An 18,005-nucleotide genomic window follows, 5' to 3' on the forward strand; every position below is an offset into this window, starting at 1 on the left:
GCGGGAGTGCCCCTCACCTCCGGCCTGCACCACGTCCCACCCTGCGGGGACCTGCCGCCCCTGGCAGCCAGGTGGCACCGTCTCAGCCCCTTCACCCCGAGGGGCTCCCTGGCCCCTCCGTGTGGCCCCACCCTCCCGCTGCGGGTACCTTCCACCTGCATCCCAGCAGGAGCTTGGCCCCCTGGGATGCAAGATGGGGTGCGGAGGTGCCCGTGGGTCCTGGTCCGTCAGTCTGTCCATTGCTCCCCTCACCCCCCGCCACCGGTGACACCAGCCCCGGGAGCCCTCTGTACCACGTCCGTGAGGCGGGACAGGGTGAAGCCTCTCACAGGCCAGCCCAGCAGAGTCACCCTGTCAGTGCTGGCGGGGCAGGCGGTGCGGAGGCCCAGGTGCAGAGGGCGGAGTGCAGGCTGGGACCCCGGCCAGTCCGGGAGCCCTGACCACCGTCCCGACCCCACAGGCCTGAGGATCCGGCTGTTCAACTTCTCCCTGAAGCTGCTGACCTGCTTGCTCTACATTGTCCGTGTCCTGCTGGACGACCCGGCCCTGGGGATCGGATGGTGGGTGACCTGCGGGCCCGGTGCTGGGCCTTCTTGTGGGCCCTCTGCCGTTACAGAGGCCGATGGGGTCCGCACAGGGGTCCGTGCCCGGCGCCCTGTGCCCAGGGCCTTGGGGAGTCCTTCCTTCCCCCATGGGGCCCCACCCAGTACCCCTCCCCAACAGAGCCGTGGCCAGGATGCCACCCTCAGACTCCAGCTGACCAGCCGGCTCAGCATGGGCAGAAGGGTGTCCTTGTCGTGGACGACGGCTGCGTTTGCAGCCACACCCGGACCTGGACAGAGCTCTCCTTGGGGGTCTGGGATGCCCCCTCCCTGCTCGCCCAGGGGTGCGCGGGGGGGTCTCAACGAGGGGCTCTGGGTCGCTCAGCAGCTCCTGCTGGGCAGGCAGGGGTGCCAGGCCTCGGTGGGGGGAGGACGTGAGCCTCGCGGTGCAGGGCAGGGGTGTGCCTCTTTCTTGGGGCTCCACCCGGTTCCCCTTGCCCCTCCCGGCCCACCTCCCCATCTGCTCCGGGAGCCTCTCTGGACTCCCTCATACCCGGATGTGGGGTTCTGGAAGGTTCTGGAATGGTCCTGCTTCCCTCTTTTGCTCTGTCTGGGGGTCTCCCCAGCTTTCTCTCCAGCCTCTGGTTGAGATTTTCACCTCTGCTCTTGTGTTTTCTGATTTCTGAGAACGCTTCATCTCCAAGCGTCGCTCCCCCTGCAGGCGCCCTGCCATCAGCACCTCGGGTTTGTCTGAACCGCTTTCCTTTCTTACAGTTCCCCCTTCTGCTCAGTCTCTGCGCCCCCGAGCTCGCGTTGAAGGGACTTCCTCAAGCGTCTGGCCACGCACACTAAGGCTGGGCTCTCGGAGGCCGAGGGCCCTGTGGTCAGGGTGTGTGGCCAGTTGGTCACCACCGTCCCCTGGGTCTGCCTGGCTCCTCAGGGCAGATCGTTCCCCTCTTCCCTGCAGGGTAAGGCCTGGCCCCTGGGCTCCCGCCCGCTGAGCTGGGAAGGAGGCCGGGGTCAAAGTTCGCAGTGCAAGCTTGTAGTTACCTCCCTGCCACGTGCAGCGGGGCGGGTTCCGCAGGCCAGACCCTCACCCACTCCTGAGAACGGACCTCCTGTCTTCATCAGGAGTGCAGCAGGACAGATCCCACCGTGGTGGTTTGAGAAGGAAACCGGGGTTCTGACTCTCCAAGCACTTTGCTGGGTTCATCCCACCTTCTCCCACTCCCAGAGGCGTCTGGGACATCCGGCTTTACATCCCCACAGGGACTGACTCTGTTGTGTTCATTGCACAGCACCTGGCACATGACGGGTGGGTGGGAGAGCGAATGGATGGGTGAGGGGGCTGGTAGATGTATGCGTGGGATGGATGGACAGGTGGGTGGATGGATGGAGGGATGAAGAGATGGATGGATAATGGATGAGTGGGTGGACAGATGAGTGGATAGAAGGAGGATGGATGGGTGGGTGGGTGGATAGAAAGGTGGATGGTGGATGAGAGGGTGTATGTGTGGATGATGTAAGGATGCTGGATGGATGGGTGGATAGATGGCAGGTGGATGGGTGGGTGGATAAATGAGTGGATAGAAGGTGGATGGATGAGAGGAGGGTGTATGGGTGGGTGATGTAAAGATGGTGGATGGATGGATGGATGGATGGATGGGAGGGTGGCTGGATGGGAGGGTGGCTGGCGACTTCTGTGGGCATTGAGTTTGCAACAACAGGCTCAGGCTTAGGAGGAAGTGCGTCAGTTGAGAAAAAAGAAGGAGGGAGCTGCCCGTCACCATGGGGCTCTGTGAGAGTGAGGTCCTGTTGGCCAGTGACCCTGGCTTTGCTTGTAATCTGGGGCAGAACTAGCATGTCTGCCAGGCCCCTGCCACCTTCCCAGTGATGGGCATCCAGGTGGCTTGGGGAGGCTTGTCCTCGGGAGTGACTTAGGGACACGCGTCTTGGAGCTGGCACCACGGGGCAGGAGCTCGGCTTTTCTTCGTGTCTCACGCACGTCGCCCGGCCTTGTTTCGGCAGCTCTGGCCTCCAGGAGGCCCTGAGTGCTGCGTGGTCCATCGCTGGCCACGCGCAGCCCTTTCTCTGCTGGCAGCCCAGGTGGAATCCCCGCTCCCTCCTGGGCTCACCTCTTGTGTCCTCCTCACCCGGCCTGCCCCTCATCCGTTAGAGATCCTCCGAGAGCATCTGCAGGGTGCGAGCAGGCTGCCTGTTCCCCAGGTGTTAGAATACAGACGCCTGTCTGAGTTGTGGGGGCCTGGCCCTGGCTGGGGAGAGTGTGCCCCCCATACGCCCTAGGCCCGTGGCAACCCTGGGAAGGGTCTGGCCCCTTCGGGGGCGGTGCTGGGAGGGGCCGTGGCCAGCCAGCTCCGTCTCTCCACAGCTGGGGCTGCCCGAAGCAGAATTACACCTTCAATGAGTCGTCCTCCGAGATCAATTGGTGAGTTTGCCACCCAGCTCCCACTCAGAGGCCCAGGGCCGGGTCGGGTGGACAGAGGGTGACACTGCCCAGCCCCCCAGGATAGATGCCCAGCCGCAGCCCGTGACCCTCCTGGGATCCCCGGGCCCTGGCCAAGCAGCGGGCAGTGGCGGGATGGCCCCTCAGCGTACAGCCCCTGAGGCCCAGGAGCAATCTAAGAGTGACAGCAGGGGTCACCAGCAGCCGGCTTGACCCAGCCCTCATGGACCGTGGGTGGGAGGAGAGATGCAGCGAGGACCTGCCGGAGGGTCGATCGCTGCCTCTGCACCTCACGGCCCTTTAGCCAAAGAAAGCAGGCGCCCAGTCAGGCAGTGGGAAGTGACGCTAGAGCGGCGGGGGTGCCCGGTCCACAGGCCAGGACGCGTCCCAGGGCCTTGGCCGCCTTCTTGATGGAGGCTTCTCCCTTCCAGCCTCCCCAAACCCAGAGCCCCCCTTTGGCCTTAGCCTGCACCTACGCCCCTCGCCTGGCACCCCCGGCCCAGCCTCGCAGAGCAGTCCTGGTACTTGGCAGCAGCAGGACCCAATGTACCAGACCCTGAGCTCTGTCCCCAGCTCCGCAGCTTCTCCCGCTCTGGCCCGGTCGCCCTGTCCCTGGAAGGCACGCACAGCTGGGGTGGAAGGGACGCGCCAGCCCCTCCCTTCACACCCGGCCCTGGAAGCCTCTCCTTTCTGGGCCTGTGCCTCGGAGTGGCGGCCAGGGCAGCCCCTGAGCCCGGGCCCAACTCTCGTCCAAGCAGCCCTGAAGGCCTGGGGATTTCAGAGTCTGTGTCCCTTGGCCGAGGAAACAACAACCCAATGCCTCCACTGCGGCGGGGGCCCTCCCACCCCACAGGGGCCCACGGGGGTCAGGGCCTTGGCCGTCTGGGGTCTGGCTCTGCACTGAGCACGGCCACCCGACCCCTCCTGCTGGTCTCGCCCCAGCCTTTGTCCCAGGGCTGCGTCTGGGCAGGGACACCCCCACCCAAGTCACTCCCCTCCCCTGCTGGGTTATGGACGAGGACCTGAGGTCGGAAACCGGGGAGCGTGATGGCCAGCACCCCTGCCCCTGCGGGGACGGGCGTAGGAGCCTGTCCCCGGGAGCCCAGACAAGAAGGGGAGGCCACCTGGGCCAGCTGCGGACTCTGAGCCCACGGCCCGTCCCCAGGGCAGCCCGCTTAGGCCCTGGCCTCTCAGGCCCCGCCCTGGGGCCCCCTTTCCCCGGGCACCTCCCCTTCCCTCCTGCCCTCGGCCCCTCCGAGGGCAAGGCTGCTGCCCTCCGTCCAGCTCAGGCAGCAGCCTGCGGTCAGTAGAGGCCCAGGGCTCACCTCCCTCTCTCCCCAGGGCCCCCATCCTGTGGGTGGAGAGGAAGACGGCTCTGTGGGCCACTCAGGTGAGTGGAGGCAGCACGGCTCTGGGGGGCCCTGCCTGCCCCGGCCCCGCTCAGAGGCTCCGGCCCCTCCCCGCCCCAGGTCACCGTGGCCGCCGTCAGCTTCCTGGAGACCACGCTCCTCACTTACCTCAGCTACAAAGTAAGTGCCCCCAGGCCTGGCCCTGCCCTCCCCCGCACCCCTCCCCCGCACCCCTCCCCCCTACACCCCTCCCTGGCCCCCTCCCCGCCCACCTGCTCTGAAGCCCACCCCCCTGGCTCCCCAGGGCAACATCTGGGAGCAGATCTTCCGCGTGGCCTTCATCCTGGAGATGATCAACACGCTGCCCTTCATCATCACGGTGGGTGAACCACCAGCTGAGGAAGGGGCCGCCGAGCCCGCGCCCCCTGACCCGTCTCCTCCACAGATATTCTGGCCGCCGCTGCGGAACCTGTTCATCCCGGTGTTTCTGAACTGCTGGCTGGCCAAGCACGCCCTGGAGAACATGATTGTGAGCCGCGGGCCAGGCAGCTCTGGGCAGGGTGGGCTCCCCCCTGCCCCGCCCCTCCCCTCCCGCATCACCTCTGCGAGGCCCCCAGGACCCCAGGGCACAGCTCGCCATGCCCTGGCCCTGTGGAGAGCTGGCCAGCTTCCTTTGGTGCCCAGGAGGCCGGGCTGACCGGTGGACATACGTGTCTCTGTCACCACGAGATGCCCTCACACCTCCTTCCTGACCAGCTGGGGCCCCAGCCCTGATGCCCCGGGAGAGTCACCCAGGCCTGTCCCTGCCCCTGGAACCGTGGCTGGTGGAGGGAGAGGGTGAAAGTGCAAGTGAGCGCAGGCGGGGCCCCGAGACACGGGGCCACGGGCAGACCCTGTGCTGAGGTCTGGGCGAGGCCCCTGTCGGCAGGCGGCGCAACGACTGTTTTCTCCCAGGGTGCCCCTCCCCAGCCCAGGCTCCCTCGGCTCACCTCCATCCCCACTGCAAAGTGAGGTGACGGCGCTGAGGTCACGGCCTCTGGCCTGCGCCCCGGGTCCTCCCCTGGCGTGGCAGAGGCCGGACGGGGAGACCGAGCGCTGAGGTCAGGTGGAGCCGCGGCCACGCCCTTCCCCCCCCACCCCGCCCCATTCATTCATTCTCGTGCATCTGGGACGTGGGGCCGGGGGGGGGGGGGGCCCTGGGCTCCGACCGGTCCCTGCTCTGCCCCTGATGGCGCCACTTCCCGCAGAACGACTTCCACCGAGCCATCCTGCGCACCCAGTCGGCCATGTTCAACCAGGTCCTCATCCTCTTCTGTACCCTGCTGTGCTTGGTCTTCACGGGGTGAGTCCCCGCCCGGCCCCACATCCGAGAAGCCGGGGTGGAGGCCCGGAGGCAGAGACAGGGTGGAGGAGGGCACTGGAGGGGGGGCAGGGGGGACCCTCGGCTCGAGGTCCAGCCAAGAATAAGATCTGGGAGCAGCTGGGGGGCTGGAGCGGAGAGCACGCCCCCCGCACGTGCCTGTGACCTGGGCGAGGACACGGGCAGGTCCCAAGGCCGTGTCCCAACTCCCCTCCCCCATGCCCCCCCACACACACGCAGACGCACACTGCAGCGGAGCGGGGCAGGGTGTCCGCGGGGCAGGAAGCGCCAGGGTGGTCCAGCCTGCCCCTCCCCGCAGCCAGCGCGTCCACCCTGGGGAGGGCCCCAGCACCGCTGTGTACCGCGCCACGGTGTATGTGGGGACGGGACGCGGGGCCACGGCGGGGAAGGACTGTCCAGCTCTAGCTGGGCGGGGGGGCTGGGCGTGCCCCACGCCGTCTGACCTCCTGGGGGAGGACGAGCTCCGAGGTGGGTGGCAGGTAGGGGCTCGCAGCCTGGGCGGCTCCACCCACCCCCTCTGACCCCAGGCCCACGCTGAGCCCACGCAGCGCTGTGTCCGCGCTCCCGTCCAATTTTCCAGGAGCCTCAAAGGCGCCTCGGGTCAGGAAAGGAAGGCCCGGGGGGATGCACTGGGTGTGCCAGCCCCGCAGGCCGGGGTCGGGAAGCGCAGAGCTGGACCCGGGCCCAGGCTGGGGCGCCATGTCGGCGACAGCTGACGTGCTGTTGCGGGCAGGGCCGGCCTCGCCCCAGGAGCCAGGCCGGCCGAGGCCCTGCCGCCACCCCCATCCCCGGTTCCAGGACCTGCGGCATCCAGCACCTGGAGCGCGCGGGCGGCAACCTGTCCCTGCTGACGTCTTTCTACTTCTGCATCGTCACCTTCTCCACCGTGGGCTACGGAGACGTGACGCCCAAGATCTGGCCGTCCCAGCTGCTGGTGGCCATCATGATCTGTGTGGCCCTCGTGGTGCTCCCGCTGCAGGTGTGAGCCCTGCCCGGCGGGGCCGAGAGGGGCAGGGAGGGGTGCCAGTCCTGGGAGGGGCCGCAAGGCCGAGACCCCGACGGGGGCACGCGGGGCCTGCCGGGGCCTGCCGGGGCCTCCTGGGGACCTGTGGCTAGTGAGGCCCGCAGCCGTCAGGACAGTGGGGGGGCGGTGCTCAGACGGCTCCCCCGGGTCCCGTGCGGAGTGTGGAGCACAGGGGCTGCCAGGGTGTCCCGCGGGCTGGGCATCAGGAGTCCTTAGCCGGTGCAGCGGCAGCAGCTGTCAGGACCCCGTGGGGCACAGCTGCTTCCCCGTCGCCTGTCAGCAAGGCCAATCTGCCGGCTGAGCCACCCGTGTTTAGATACGACGGGTAGAGGCCTGGAGAGGGGGCCGGTGGCTGCAGGCGCCCCCAGCCCTCCAGAGGGCAGGAGAAGGCCCAGGGGAGGGATCAGGATGGATTGGGGGAAGCCAGACCCCACGGGGGACACTCAGGATTTGGAGGGACGGGGCAGGGGAGGTGCCTAACTGTGGCTGCAGCTGGGGCCAGTCCACCCCCGGGGCCCTCTGCTGACCCTGAGCTCAACTCCCCACCCCCGCCCTGCAGCTCGGAGCCCCCAGCCAACACCCCCCCGTCCCTGCTTTCCCCCTGGTCCGGAGCACAGCCCAACCCCTCCAGGAAGGCCAGCTGCATGCGAGGGACACCCGTGGGCCGAGAGCCCTAAACAGAGGTCTCACCCCCATCCCCGCGCTCGCCGGAACTTGCCTTCCTGGACCTGGTTCAGCAGTGGCCTCCACCTGAAGCCCCGTCCTCCCCCCATTCCCCCCCGCCCCCGGCAGAGCCCCCTCAGGCCACAGAGCACCTCAAGGTGGGCCGTCCACTTTCCCAGGGCCCTGGCTGCTTTTAGAATCCATGTTCACATTTTATTATATTTTTATACAATCATGTTTTTCTAAATCGTATTTTTAATGTTTTAGATATCTAAATTTATATACGTCAATTATTTTTTGTTATAAGTTAAGTTGCATTTGTAGTTATATAGTTATGAGTTATGAACATCATTATTTGTTTTATGTTTTTAATTCTAATTAATCATATTTCTTTAAGTTTAAAATTATATTTTTACATTACTATCCGGAACTTTTTCAAGCATGGCAAGTCTGTCCCACTCAGGAGCTACATCAGGAGAGAGAGGGGACGATCTCCCCTCCCCGGGGCAGGTTGTGGGGCTGGGGGCTGTCACCCGTGTGTGTGCCCCCCATGAGTGCATAGAGGGGTCGTGTGTGGTTTCAAGTAAACAGTGCCAGGTAAGCTGGCTCCCGCCCCCTGGCATCCCGGACGCCTCCGCAAGGCTGTGCCCTTGTCCCACGGCTGCGGAGCTTCTGTTCCTGCGGTGCTCTGGCCCCCACGCTCCTGGCGGGTGCAGGGGCCGCTCAGAGCTGGTGCTTACATCCCATCACCCAGGCCAGGCTGGTGCCCAAGCCCCAAGGAGAGGGAGGCCGCAGGGCCCGGCATTGGAGGCGCACACCATCCTCCAGGGCTAGTGGATGGTCAGGACCCGCGAGACTGACTAATCTGTTGTCAGTGATGGAGAGGGACGGTCCCGGTTACTGTCCTTCGTTCTTTCTTTAACCACGTTCACCAGTTAGTGCCCTTAGAGACGGTGACAACGAAATGCCCACCTGTAAATGTTCCTTGCAGAGTAACAGTGACGACAGCTGACAGCATCCTCCCCGCTCAGGGCTGAGTTTCACACATCAGTGCTTCCTGCAGCTGCCAGAACAGAGCACCCCACAAATGGGGGGGTGGGGGCTTAAACAACAGAAATTTACTCTCTCACAGTCCAGAGCCAGAGTCTGAGACCGAGGTGTCAGCAGGGCTGGTCCTGGAGGCTTGAGGGGAGGCTCTGCTTCCGCGTCTCCAGCTTCTGGTGGTGCCATGGTCCTTGGCGTCCTGGGGCTTGTGGCCGCATCCCTCTCAGCTCTGCCTCCGTCTCCATGTGGCTTATTCCTGCACTTCTGTGTCCTCTCGTTACGGGACACCGGCCACTGGATGTAGGGCCCACCTGAATCCAGTCTGACCTCATCTTAACTCATTACATCCTCAAAGACCCTATTTCCAAATAAGGTCACGTTCGGAGGGCCACACCTGTGACGTGGGAGGCTTGAATCCAGGTGTCTGCCGTCAGAGCCCCAGTCCTGCACAGGCCTCAGGGATCACCCTGGGGTCTCCGGCCCCTCCCACTAGGGCCCAGTCCTGTGCTTCCAGGCCACAGGACCTTGTCACTGGAACCCAGTAGGTGCTCAATAAATTCAATGAGATGATCTCCCCTTAGCAAGATACAGCACGTCACCCAGAGCAGGTGAGAACCAGAGGGTGTGGCTGCTGCCATTCATTTTAAATTGTGTGGAAAAAAAATGAACGACCTCGGTGTTTTCACGGGGTCTGGCTGTCACCCAGAGACGGGAAGTCAGACAGTAGCGGCAGGCCCTGGGCAGGTCAGCACCCCGGTCAGCTCCGTGGAGCCTGGAGTCCCCTCACCGCCAGCCCACCTTTATGGATGTGTCACTGTCCTACTTACAAAGGGCTCTCAACACCCAAAGCTCACAGCCAGGAAGTGTGGGCCAGGGTGGACAGCACCCCCCAGACGGCAGCCTCGAATCACCCACACCCTTAACGTGGGCTCAGAACCATGGTACTCAAAGTTCTCCTTCCATGCCGGGCACCTGGGTCCCTCATTCTAGGCCTGAGACTTTTCCAAGACACGTTTCCAGGTTTCTCCAAAACGTGTCTCAGGTGCTGATGGAGACCCAAAGGGCTCAGTTACCTGGATGCTCGGAGTGCATACTTCGGCATCCACTAACGGTTGCCTGGCCTCCTGGGGCTGGGAGCCGGACCTGCCGCGTCTCTCACTACCCCCCACACTGGCGGGACCGTCCGCGCTGCCCCCACCTGGCCCCGTGAGTGACCTGTGCCACAAACTTTGCCCGTGGTCTTCCGAGACGTGGTCGGGACGCTGCTGTCGCAGCTCCCGGAGCCCCAGGCCTCCTGGAGCTCACACGCTCTTACCTGCAGTTTGAGGAGCTCGTCTACCTGTGGATGGAGCGGCAGAAGTCGGGGGGCAACTACAGCCGCCACCGGGCCCAGACGGAGAAGCACGTGATCCTATGTGTCAGTTCCCTCAAGATCGACCTGCTCATGGACTTTCTGAATGAGTTCTACGCCCACCCCCGGCTGCAGGTGAGGCCCCGCCCACGGCCCCACCCCGCCCCAGTGCCCCCTGAGCTCCCCGGGCCTGGGTTTCCCTGCCTGTGCAGTGGAGCCCCGGCGGTCTCCCACACTGTGGGGGCGGGTCTGTGGGGTCCTGCCTTTCCCTCCTGCCAGATACACCATCACAGAGAAGGCTGGGCCTCCTGAGAGGCGACTGGTGTGGAAACACTAGGAAGGAGGGTGGGCCGGAGCCGAGCGAGCCTGCCAGCAGGGCTGACGCCCTCCTACCTGCAGGACTACTACGTCGTCATCCTGTGCCCCACCGAGATGGACATCCAGGTTCGCAGGGTCCTGCAGATCCCCCTGTGGTCCCAGCGGGTCATCTACCTCCAGGGCTCCGCGCTCAAGGACCAGGACCTCATGCGGGCCAAGTGAGCGCCGGCCGGGGGTGAGGGTGCGGTACCGCGCCGGCCTGAGCGGCGGCCCTGAGCGCAGGCAGGCCAGGGAGGGGCACTCAGGCAGGCAGCAGCTCCCTCTCTGTGCCTGTCACCCACCCGGGCGGGCCAGGCCCCCCGCTGACCCCGGCAGAGCCGCCTGGGCGAGCCCACCAGCCTCCTCCCACCTGCCCGGCTGTTCATCTGGGGGCCTGGGGGCAGCTGCCACTCTGAGTCAGGTGGGAAGCTGAGGCTGTGGGCAGGTTTTCTTCTGAAGACGAGGTGACAGGGTGACTTGAGGTAAGGAGGCTGAGTTGTGAATGGAACTTTCCAGAATCTGCTGCGGCACACAGACACCCCGGAGGCTCCCCCATCACCCGTCAGGATTTTATTCCAGAGCCTGACGTAACCTTCGAGGTGAAATGTGGGTTGTGTGGAGGCCAAGGAAGCAGGAGGCCCGGCAGCCGGCGCCCCCCCCACGCCTACCTTCTGAGCCTCGGGCCCCACAGGCTCGCCCAGGAATCAAGGCCCCAGACAGGGACAAGTTGGGGTGCCAGGTGACGGGGTGGGAGCCGCTAGGCCCCCCAGCCCTGGGGCGTGGACAGTTTCTCAGCCACCCTTTGTGCAGCCAGGGGCTCTGGGGGCATAAGGGGAGCAGAACGGGTCATCCGCAGGCCTCGGGCAGCCTGTCTCGGGAGAGGACAGGCCAGCGGGCAGGGTCCAGCCTCTCTGCCACCAAGTGGGCCCTTCATTCCGTGCCCCAGCCCCACCCCGGGTTAGCGGGGGCCCATCCTCAGCCCATCCAGGGCTTCCCAGAGCGAGCTGGGGTCTCAACAAGGCCCAACTCTTCCCCTGACGGCCGAGACGGGAGCACCACGGACGGCCCTGGTGGTGCTCAGACCCGGTGTTTTGCAGGATGGACAACGGGGAGGCCTGCTTTATCCTCAGCAGCCGGAACGAGGTGGACCGCACCGCAGCGGTGAGTCCCCCCACTGCCGCCCACCACCTGCCCGCAGGCCGGGGGGGGGCGCCTGGGGGCAGAGCCCCTCCCCCAGGCTGCTGCTGCCCGTCAGCACCGACCGTGGCCTCCCTGCCTCAGGACCACCAGACCATTCTGCGCGCCTGGGCTGTGAAGGACTTTGCCCCCAACTGCCCTCTCTACGTCCAGATCCTCAAGCCCGAGAACAAGTTTCACGTCAAGTTTGCAGGTATGTTTGGCCTGGAGGGGGGCGCCTGTGTGCTCACGGGCGAGCGTGCGGGGTGTGGGATAGAGGCAGAGCCCATGCAGGTTCTGCACCTGGGCCTGGGGGCCAGGGTGGGCAGAAGCAGTGTCTGACGAGCACCTCTGTGGGCGCGCCCGAGCTGGGCGCCTGTGCCGACCCCTGGAGGGCACAGGCGAGCAGGCCTGTGCTGGACACCTGGGGGACCAATGAACAGCCCCGCCCCCAGCCCTGGAGCTCTCGGTCAAGCCCGGAGACAAGCACAGAAGAGCCGAGACAATGAACAGGCTCCCAGGGGCAGGGCACTGGATGGCGCTGAGCAGGGCGGGGAGGGGTTCTGGGGGGTGCTGGGCAAGGGGGCGTGTGCCGTGGGGCAGCAAGAGCCTGCGGTGGCCCTGGCGCTCCTGCCCGCAGAGCACGTGGTGTGTGAGGAGGAATGCAAGTACGCCATGCTGGCCCTGAGCTGCATCTGCCCGGCCACGCCCACCCTCATCACGCTGCTGGTGCACACGTCCCGCGGCCAGTGAGTGCTGCCCCAGGGCCGCGCAGCCAGCGAGACGGGGGTGGGGTGGGGTGGGGGGCTGCTGGGGGAGCGGGAGGCGTTGAGGAGACCTGTGATGGGAGGGGCCGAGGCCCGGGGAAACGACCGCTGTGGACCCAGCTGAGGAAGCAGTCGGTGCCTCGCCGAGCGAGGGGTCGCAGCTGGGGGGCGGTCTGGGGGCTGCTGGGAATTGCAGGCGGGGCCCGCCGTGGAGCAGAGGGCCGTAGCGGGGGCAGCAGGAGAGCCCTGGGATCTAGGCACAGTGACGGGGTCCGGCGGGGCTTGGTTTGTAAGAGAAGGCGCGTTTGGTGTTTGGCACCTGGGCTGGGGTCCCAGGCAGAGCCTGAGGCGAGGGGCTGCCCTGGGACAGAGGAGGGGCACCATCTTCTCTCTGGGAAAACCAGGCTGGGATGTGGGGGGCCCCGAGGGGTGGCCTCGGCTCCCTGTGGGGCCTGGGCGGCCCTAGGGGAGGGACCAGGCAGGGGAAGAGGACGTGGCCCGGGGTTCCTGGGAGGACCCACAGGCCGCAGAGGGCAGTCTTGACTCTGAAACATTTTGACACCCCTAAAAATCAGACCATTGTGTTTACAGCTTTTTAAAACTGGCCAAGGACCCATCAGGCCACCCAGGTCTAGTCTCAGCCAGACGGGGAGGGGCTGGGGTCAGGGGTCACGCTGGCTTCCACCCACACCGGCAGAAGCCACATTTGGGGGGCACCATAGCCCAGCTGGGCGGGGGCGGCCGTGGGGGTGACACCCTCCCCACGCCCCAGGGAAGGCCAGGACTCACCGGAGCAGTGGCAGCGCATGTACGGACGCTGCTCGGGCAACGAGGTCTACCACATCCGCATGGGGGACAGCAAGTTCTTCCGCGAGTACGAGGGCAAGAGCTTCACCTACGCTGCCTTCCACGCGCACAAGAAGTACGTCCCCCGACCCGGTCCAGGCCAGGGTGGGAGGAGTGCGGGGCGGGGTCCGGAGGCTGAAATGGGCGTGGCCCGTGCCCGCTGCAGGGTGGACCAGCGGGGCCTCAGGGTCAGACGTCACGCCCACTCAGCCGTGAGACCCGCACGGGGCCTCTCCCTCTCCCTCTCTCTCTCTCCTCTGCCCTCCCCCTCGAGGCTGCCCTCGGTGGGTCTTTGCGTCGAGTGGGAAGGCATCCCGACACCCGTGAGCGGAGGGCTGCACCGTCAGCCCCCAAGGAGCCCAGGAGGGGCAGCTTTGGGCCCCATCGAGCCCCCGCCCTGTCCGCTCAGGTACGGCGTGTGTCTCATCGGCCTGAAGCGGGAGGAGAGTAAGAGTATCCTGCTGAACCCGGGGCCCCGGCACATCCTGGCCGCCTCCGACACCTGCTTCTACATCAACATCACCAAGGAGGAGAACTCGGCTTTCATCTTCAAGCAGGAGGAAAAGCAGAAGAAGAAGGGCTTCGCGGGGCAGGGGCTGTACGAGGGGTCGTCCCGCCTGCCCGTGCACAGCATCATCGCCTCCATGGGTGAGGCCGAGTCCAGCTCCCGGCGGGGCGGGAGGGGTGGGCGGGGGACCCACCCAGGAGACCCAGGTGCTCAAGCCCACAGCGTAACCCTGGGCAAGTCCCGCCTCTCTGGCCTCAGTTTTCACATCTGTCCCGTGGGGGAATCCTGCCTTCCTGTGGGGACCTGTGTCGGCATCGATGTCCAAGTGCCCGCCCGGGTGAGACCGCCCTGCGTCAAGGGTCACTGGGAGCCTCTGTCCACCTCCACTCCGGGAACCCCTGTCCCCGGGACAGACAGGGGAGGGACTTCCAGCCAAGTTCAGCCACTCTGTTCCAGGGACAGTGGCCATGGACCTCCAGAACACGGAGTGCCAGCCAGCACAGAGCGGCGGAGGCAGTGGGGGCAGCAAGCTGGCACTCCCCACGGAGAACGGCTCGGGCAGCCGGCGGCCCAGCATCGCGCCCGTGCTGGAGGTGGCTGACAGCTCGACCCTGCTGCCCTGCGACCTGCTGAGTGACCAGTCGGAGGATGAGATGACGCCGTCGGACGAGGAGGGGCTGTCTGTGGTGGAGTGAGTGCCGCCGGGGCTGGAGGGGGAACGGGAGCCTTCCACGGGAGAGGGGAGGGGCAGCACGTGAGTGCCCGGCACCCAGGAAGAGGTGGGCCAGCGGCGCCGGTCCTGGGTCTGCCCCACGCTCTGAACAAGGCTTCCAAACAGCTTCCCCAGAGACCTTGTTTGGCAAGTGGAATCTTCTGGGGACCCAGCTCGTGGACAGGAAGGCCAGGCAGTGCCCGCCCTCACCCCTCGTCCTCCCCTATCACAACCTGGGCGGCCAGGCCTCAGTGCCACGGCCCGCTTGGCAGGGTGGCTACCCTCTGAGCGTGGTCTGCAGAGGTCACAGACAGGGGAGCCCGGGGTGAGGTGCCTTCCGGGCGTAGAGGCCACTGGCCCATCCTGAGCCATCATGCTGCCCTGGGTTTGGGCCCAGGTCTTCCTCTGAGATTATGAGACAGAAGAGACCCCATTGTGTCCCCAGGTCTTGGCCACTTGGCCTCGTCTGGGACAGGCGGTGCCTGACCCCAGGGCCACGGCCAGCGCTTCCCAGCCGGGCTGTCACTGCAGCCCTCTCTGCTCCTGCCTTTGCCCCGTGGTGGAGTAAACATGCTTTAAACACAGGCTGCCGGGGACCAGCTCTGAGATCGAGGGGCCTGGCAGGGCTCCTGCACACCTGGGGCAGGTGGCGGGCTGGCCTCGGACGCCACGTCCCTTAAGCCAACCGGAGGTGGAGCGGGAGGCCAGCCCCTCTCCAGGCGGCCTGGGGGGACAACCACGGCAGGGTAACCACCGCGTGTGTGTGCGCGGGGTGCTGTGGGGACGGCGGGGGGAGTACAGCCTGTGGGGCGACCAGCCTGGCCCAGGGGAGCCAGTGGAGCGGGGACCACGGGCCAGCGTCTGCCCCGGCGTTGGGGTGCTGGGGGCACCAGGGGGTGATGGGCCGTCAGAGCCCCTTAAGGTTCTTTCGTGGCCTGTGTAAGCTCGTGTGTGTGTGCGTGTGTACGTGCGCGCGTTGCATGCAATCTTACCTGGCCCAGTCAGGTCTGCAGGGGTCTGGCACCCCACCCCCATGTGGCAGCCTAGGGCCCGAGGGCCAGGCTGAGGCTCCTGTCTCTCCCCCCAGGTACGTGAAGGGCTACCCCCCCAACTCGCCCTACATTGGCAGCTCCCCTACCCTGTGCCACCTCCTGCCCGTGAAAGCCCCCTTCTGCTGCCTGCGGCTGGACAAGGTAGGTCACGGCAAAGTTGGGGAAGTGGCAAGGGTGCGCCGAGGACGTCCTGGACCCTGTCTGCCCTCCCCGACGTCTGTGTCTGTTGTAGAGGCGTGTTCTCTCCCTCCTGTATCCACGTGCGCTTGCTGAAGCGAGGGTGCCCCTCTCATAACCACCGTCCACTCACCACAACCGGCCTGGCCTGCAGCCCCCACTCCACTGGCCCTGGTTGTCCCAGGAGCCCTCGCTGCCCTTCCCGGCCAGAGCCACAGCTTGTCTCCCTCCATCTGGACGCTCCCTGCCCCTTCCCCTCCCCAGGGTCTCTGGGCCTCCGTGTTTTGGGTTTGGTGGAGCATCCCTGGCGGGGGGGCGGGGCGGGGCGGGGTGGGGGGGTGACTCGGCCCATGCGCTGGGGGCTGGACCCCCCAGAGGTGCCACGTCCTCCTGGAGGCCTCCCCGTGATGCTGCCTTAGAGCACGTGGTACGGGTGCCTCGCGCACCCAGTCTCTCTGCTGGAGGAGCTACTGTTTCGCCTTTGCAGTTAGGACGTCATTTGTGGGGAGACACATAGGGACCAGGTACATAAGCCGGCCTTGACTGAGCTCCCCCGACGCATTTCCGCCACAGCCGATGGTTCGCTGATTCCACTTCCTTCTGTGTTTATGTCAGCTTTTCACTGGGAGAAAGTGTTTCCCCTTTCTTAGCCATTTGTGTACGTCAGTGTGGCCTCACTTTTTCACTCAGAGGGTAAACCAGTTGGTCATTACTGCTACATCGGCATTCCATGTGGATCATGCTGGTTTTGACACGTGGACTTTTGCTGGTGGGCCCTCAGGCTGGCCTCCCGGTCCTTCCAACATGTCCCCTCATCTTTGAACACGTCCATGCCTTTGAACCCACGGTGCCCCCACCCCCACCCCCCGCATCTTGTTTTTGCCTTGCTCCGGTCCTGGAACCAACTGCTCCTCCAAGAAACCTGATTCCTTTCAGTGGAAACCACGTTTAGAAATAAGGTCTGGGCACTTGGTGTGCTCACTGCTGCTTTGTATCTGAGTTTCTCCACGCAGAGAGCTAGAAAGTGTGTGTACACACGAGCACACACGACCAAATGTGTACACACGTGCATGCATGACCAAATGTGTATGCACACGACCAAATGTGTACACGCATGCACACACGACAGAACATGTACACACAGACCAAATGTGTGCACACATAATGCGTACACACATGACCAAACGTGTGCACACATGCACACACGACAGTGTGTACGCATACGACCAGATGTGTGCACACACAACTCACCTGTCCGTATCTGCACCTGCTAAGATCGTGTGCTCGCACAGATACCTCCCTTCCCTCCCGGACGTGACCTCTCCCACGGTGGCCCCAGCGCACACTCTGTGCGGCGGGCTGGTGGCCTGCAGCCCTGTGAGGCCAGGTGGCTGGCGACCAGGTGCCATTTGGCCGAGGACCCCAGCACGGCACGCTCTCTCCCTCCCCGGTGGTTGATCGCGGCGTCTCCCCCGCAGGGCTGCAAGCACAACAGCTACGAGGATGCCAAGGCCTACGGCTTCAAGAACAGGCTGATCATCGTGTCGGCGGAGACGGCGGGCAACGGGCTGTACAACTTCATCGTGCCGCTCCGCGCCTACTACCGGCCCCGCAGAGAGCTCAACCCCATCGTGCTGCTGCTGGACAACAGGTGAGGGGCACTTCGGGAGGCAGGGGAGCAGCCCCGGCCCTCGGCACTGCTCCGTCGTCCTCCCGCAGGGCTTCTCCCAGCCCTACTGGGTCCCCACGACCATGAGCCCCCAGGGGCCGACCTCCAGCACTGCTACCCCCAGACGCCGGGGTCCAGCCTCGGGTGTCCTGGCCCCTGGGGCCTCGGTTTCCCCGCGGGTACGATAAAGAGCAGCCCCATTGGCCTCTAAAGGCCCCCCTGGTCCCACACGCTGCGGTCCTGGGGCCCCTGCTCGCCCAGGTCAGGGCTGGGCTGGCCATGGGGGCTGGCGGCAGGGGAGGGTGGGTGCCTCCAGGACCTGCTGTGCCCACAGGCCTGACCACCACTTCCTGGAGGCCATCTGCTGCTTCCCCATGGTCTACTACATGGAGGGCTCCGTGGACAAGTAAGACGCCGCTCCGCAGGAGGGCCGGCCCCCGCCCTCTCCCCTCCTCCCCGGGCGGCCAGGGCGGAGTGGGAGGGAGCAGGACACACCCCAGGCCGTCTCCCCGCAGCCTGGACAGCCTGCTGCAGTGCGGCATCATCTATGCCGACAACCTGGTGGTGGTGGACAAGGAGAGCACCATGAGTGCCAAGGAGGACTACATGGCCGACGCAAAGACCATTGTCAACGTGCAGACCATGTTCCGGTGCGGTGCGCGGCCCGCCCTGAGCCTCTGCCCACATCCGTGACCGGGACCCGCCCTGAGCCCCCCGCCCACGTCCGTGACCGGGACCCGCCCTGAGCCCCCCGCCCACGTCCGTGTCCACGGACCCGCCCTGAGCCCCCGCCCACGTCCGTGACCGGGACCCGCCCTGAGCCCCCGCCCACGTCCGTGACCGGGACCCGCCCTGAGCCCCCGCCCACGTCCGTGACCGGGACCCGCCCTGAGCCCCCGCCCACGTCCGTGACCGCGACCCGC

At 65.7% G+C, this 18,005-nt stretch overlaps 1 protein-coding gene across 6 annotated transcripts in view; it reads left to right on the plus strand.

Moving 5' to 3' along the window:
• Positions 1 to 18,005, plus strand: part of KCNT1 (potassium sodium-activated channel subfamily T member 1) — a 71,250-nt gene that overhangs the window by 41,347 nt on the left and 11,898 nt on the right. For 5 of the 6 annotated variants that reach the window (XM_029203747.1, XM_029203744.1, XM_029203746.1 and 2 more), the window contains exons 4-23: positions 461 to 560; positions 2,932 to 2,988; positions 4,348 to 4,396; positions 4,476 to 4,535; positions 4,660 to 4,734; positions 4,801 to 4,884; positions 5,603 to 5,697; positions 6,535 to 6,715; positions 9,789 to 9,953; positions 10,218 to 10,354; positions 11,273 to 11,336; positions 11,457 to 11,565; positions 11,992 to 12,100; positions 12,891 to 13,040; positions 13,374 to 13,612; positions 13,929 to 14,163; positions 15,272 to 15,377; positions 16,892 to 17,064; positions 17,417 to 17,488; positions 17,598 to 17,732. In XM_029203747.1, coding sequence (XP_029059580.1) covers positions 461 to 560; positions 2,932 to 2,988; positions 4,348 to 4,396; positions 4,476 to 4,535; positions 4,660 to 4,734; positions 4,801 to 4,884; positions 5,603 to 5,697; positions 6,535 to 6,715; positions 9,789 to 9,953; positions 10,218 to 10,354; positions 11,273 to 11,336; positions 11,457 to 11,565; positions 11,992 to 12,100; positions 12,891 to 13,040; positions 13,374 to 13,612; positions 13,929 to 14,163; positions 15,272 to 15,377; positions 16,892 to 17,064; positions 17,417 to 17,488; positions 17,598 to 17,732 — 2,395 coding nt within the window. The remainder of the gene's footprint in view (positions 1 to 460; positions 561 to 2,931; positions 2,989 to 4,347; positions 4,397 to 4,475; positions 4,536 to 4,659; positions 4,735 to 4,800; positions 4,885 to 5,602; positions 5,698 to 6,534; positions 6,716 to 9,788; positions 9,954 to 10,217; positions 10,355 to 11,272; positions 11,337 to 11,456; positions 11,566 to 11,991; positions 12,101 to 12,890; positions 13,041 to 13,373; positions 13,613 to 13,928; positions 14,164 to 15,271; positions 15,378 to 16,891; positions 17,065 to 17,416; positions 17,489 to 17,597; positions 17,733 to 18,005) is intronic. The other variant, XM_029203745.1, reaches the window with a different exon arrangement.

Source organism: Monodon monoceros, unplaced genomic scaffold (genome assembly GCF_005190385.1).
Source record: "Monodon monoceros isolate NGI ecotype Baffin Bay Population unplaced genomic scaffold, NGI_Narwhal_1 Super_Scaffold_5, whole genome shotgun sequence".
In the NCBI taxonomy this organism is placed as follows: domain Eukaryota; kingdom Metazoa; phylum Chordata; class Mammalia; order Artiodactyla; family Monodontidae; genus Monodon; species Monodon monoceros.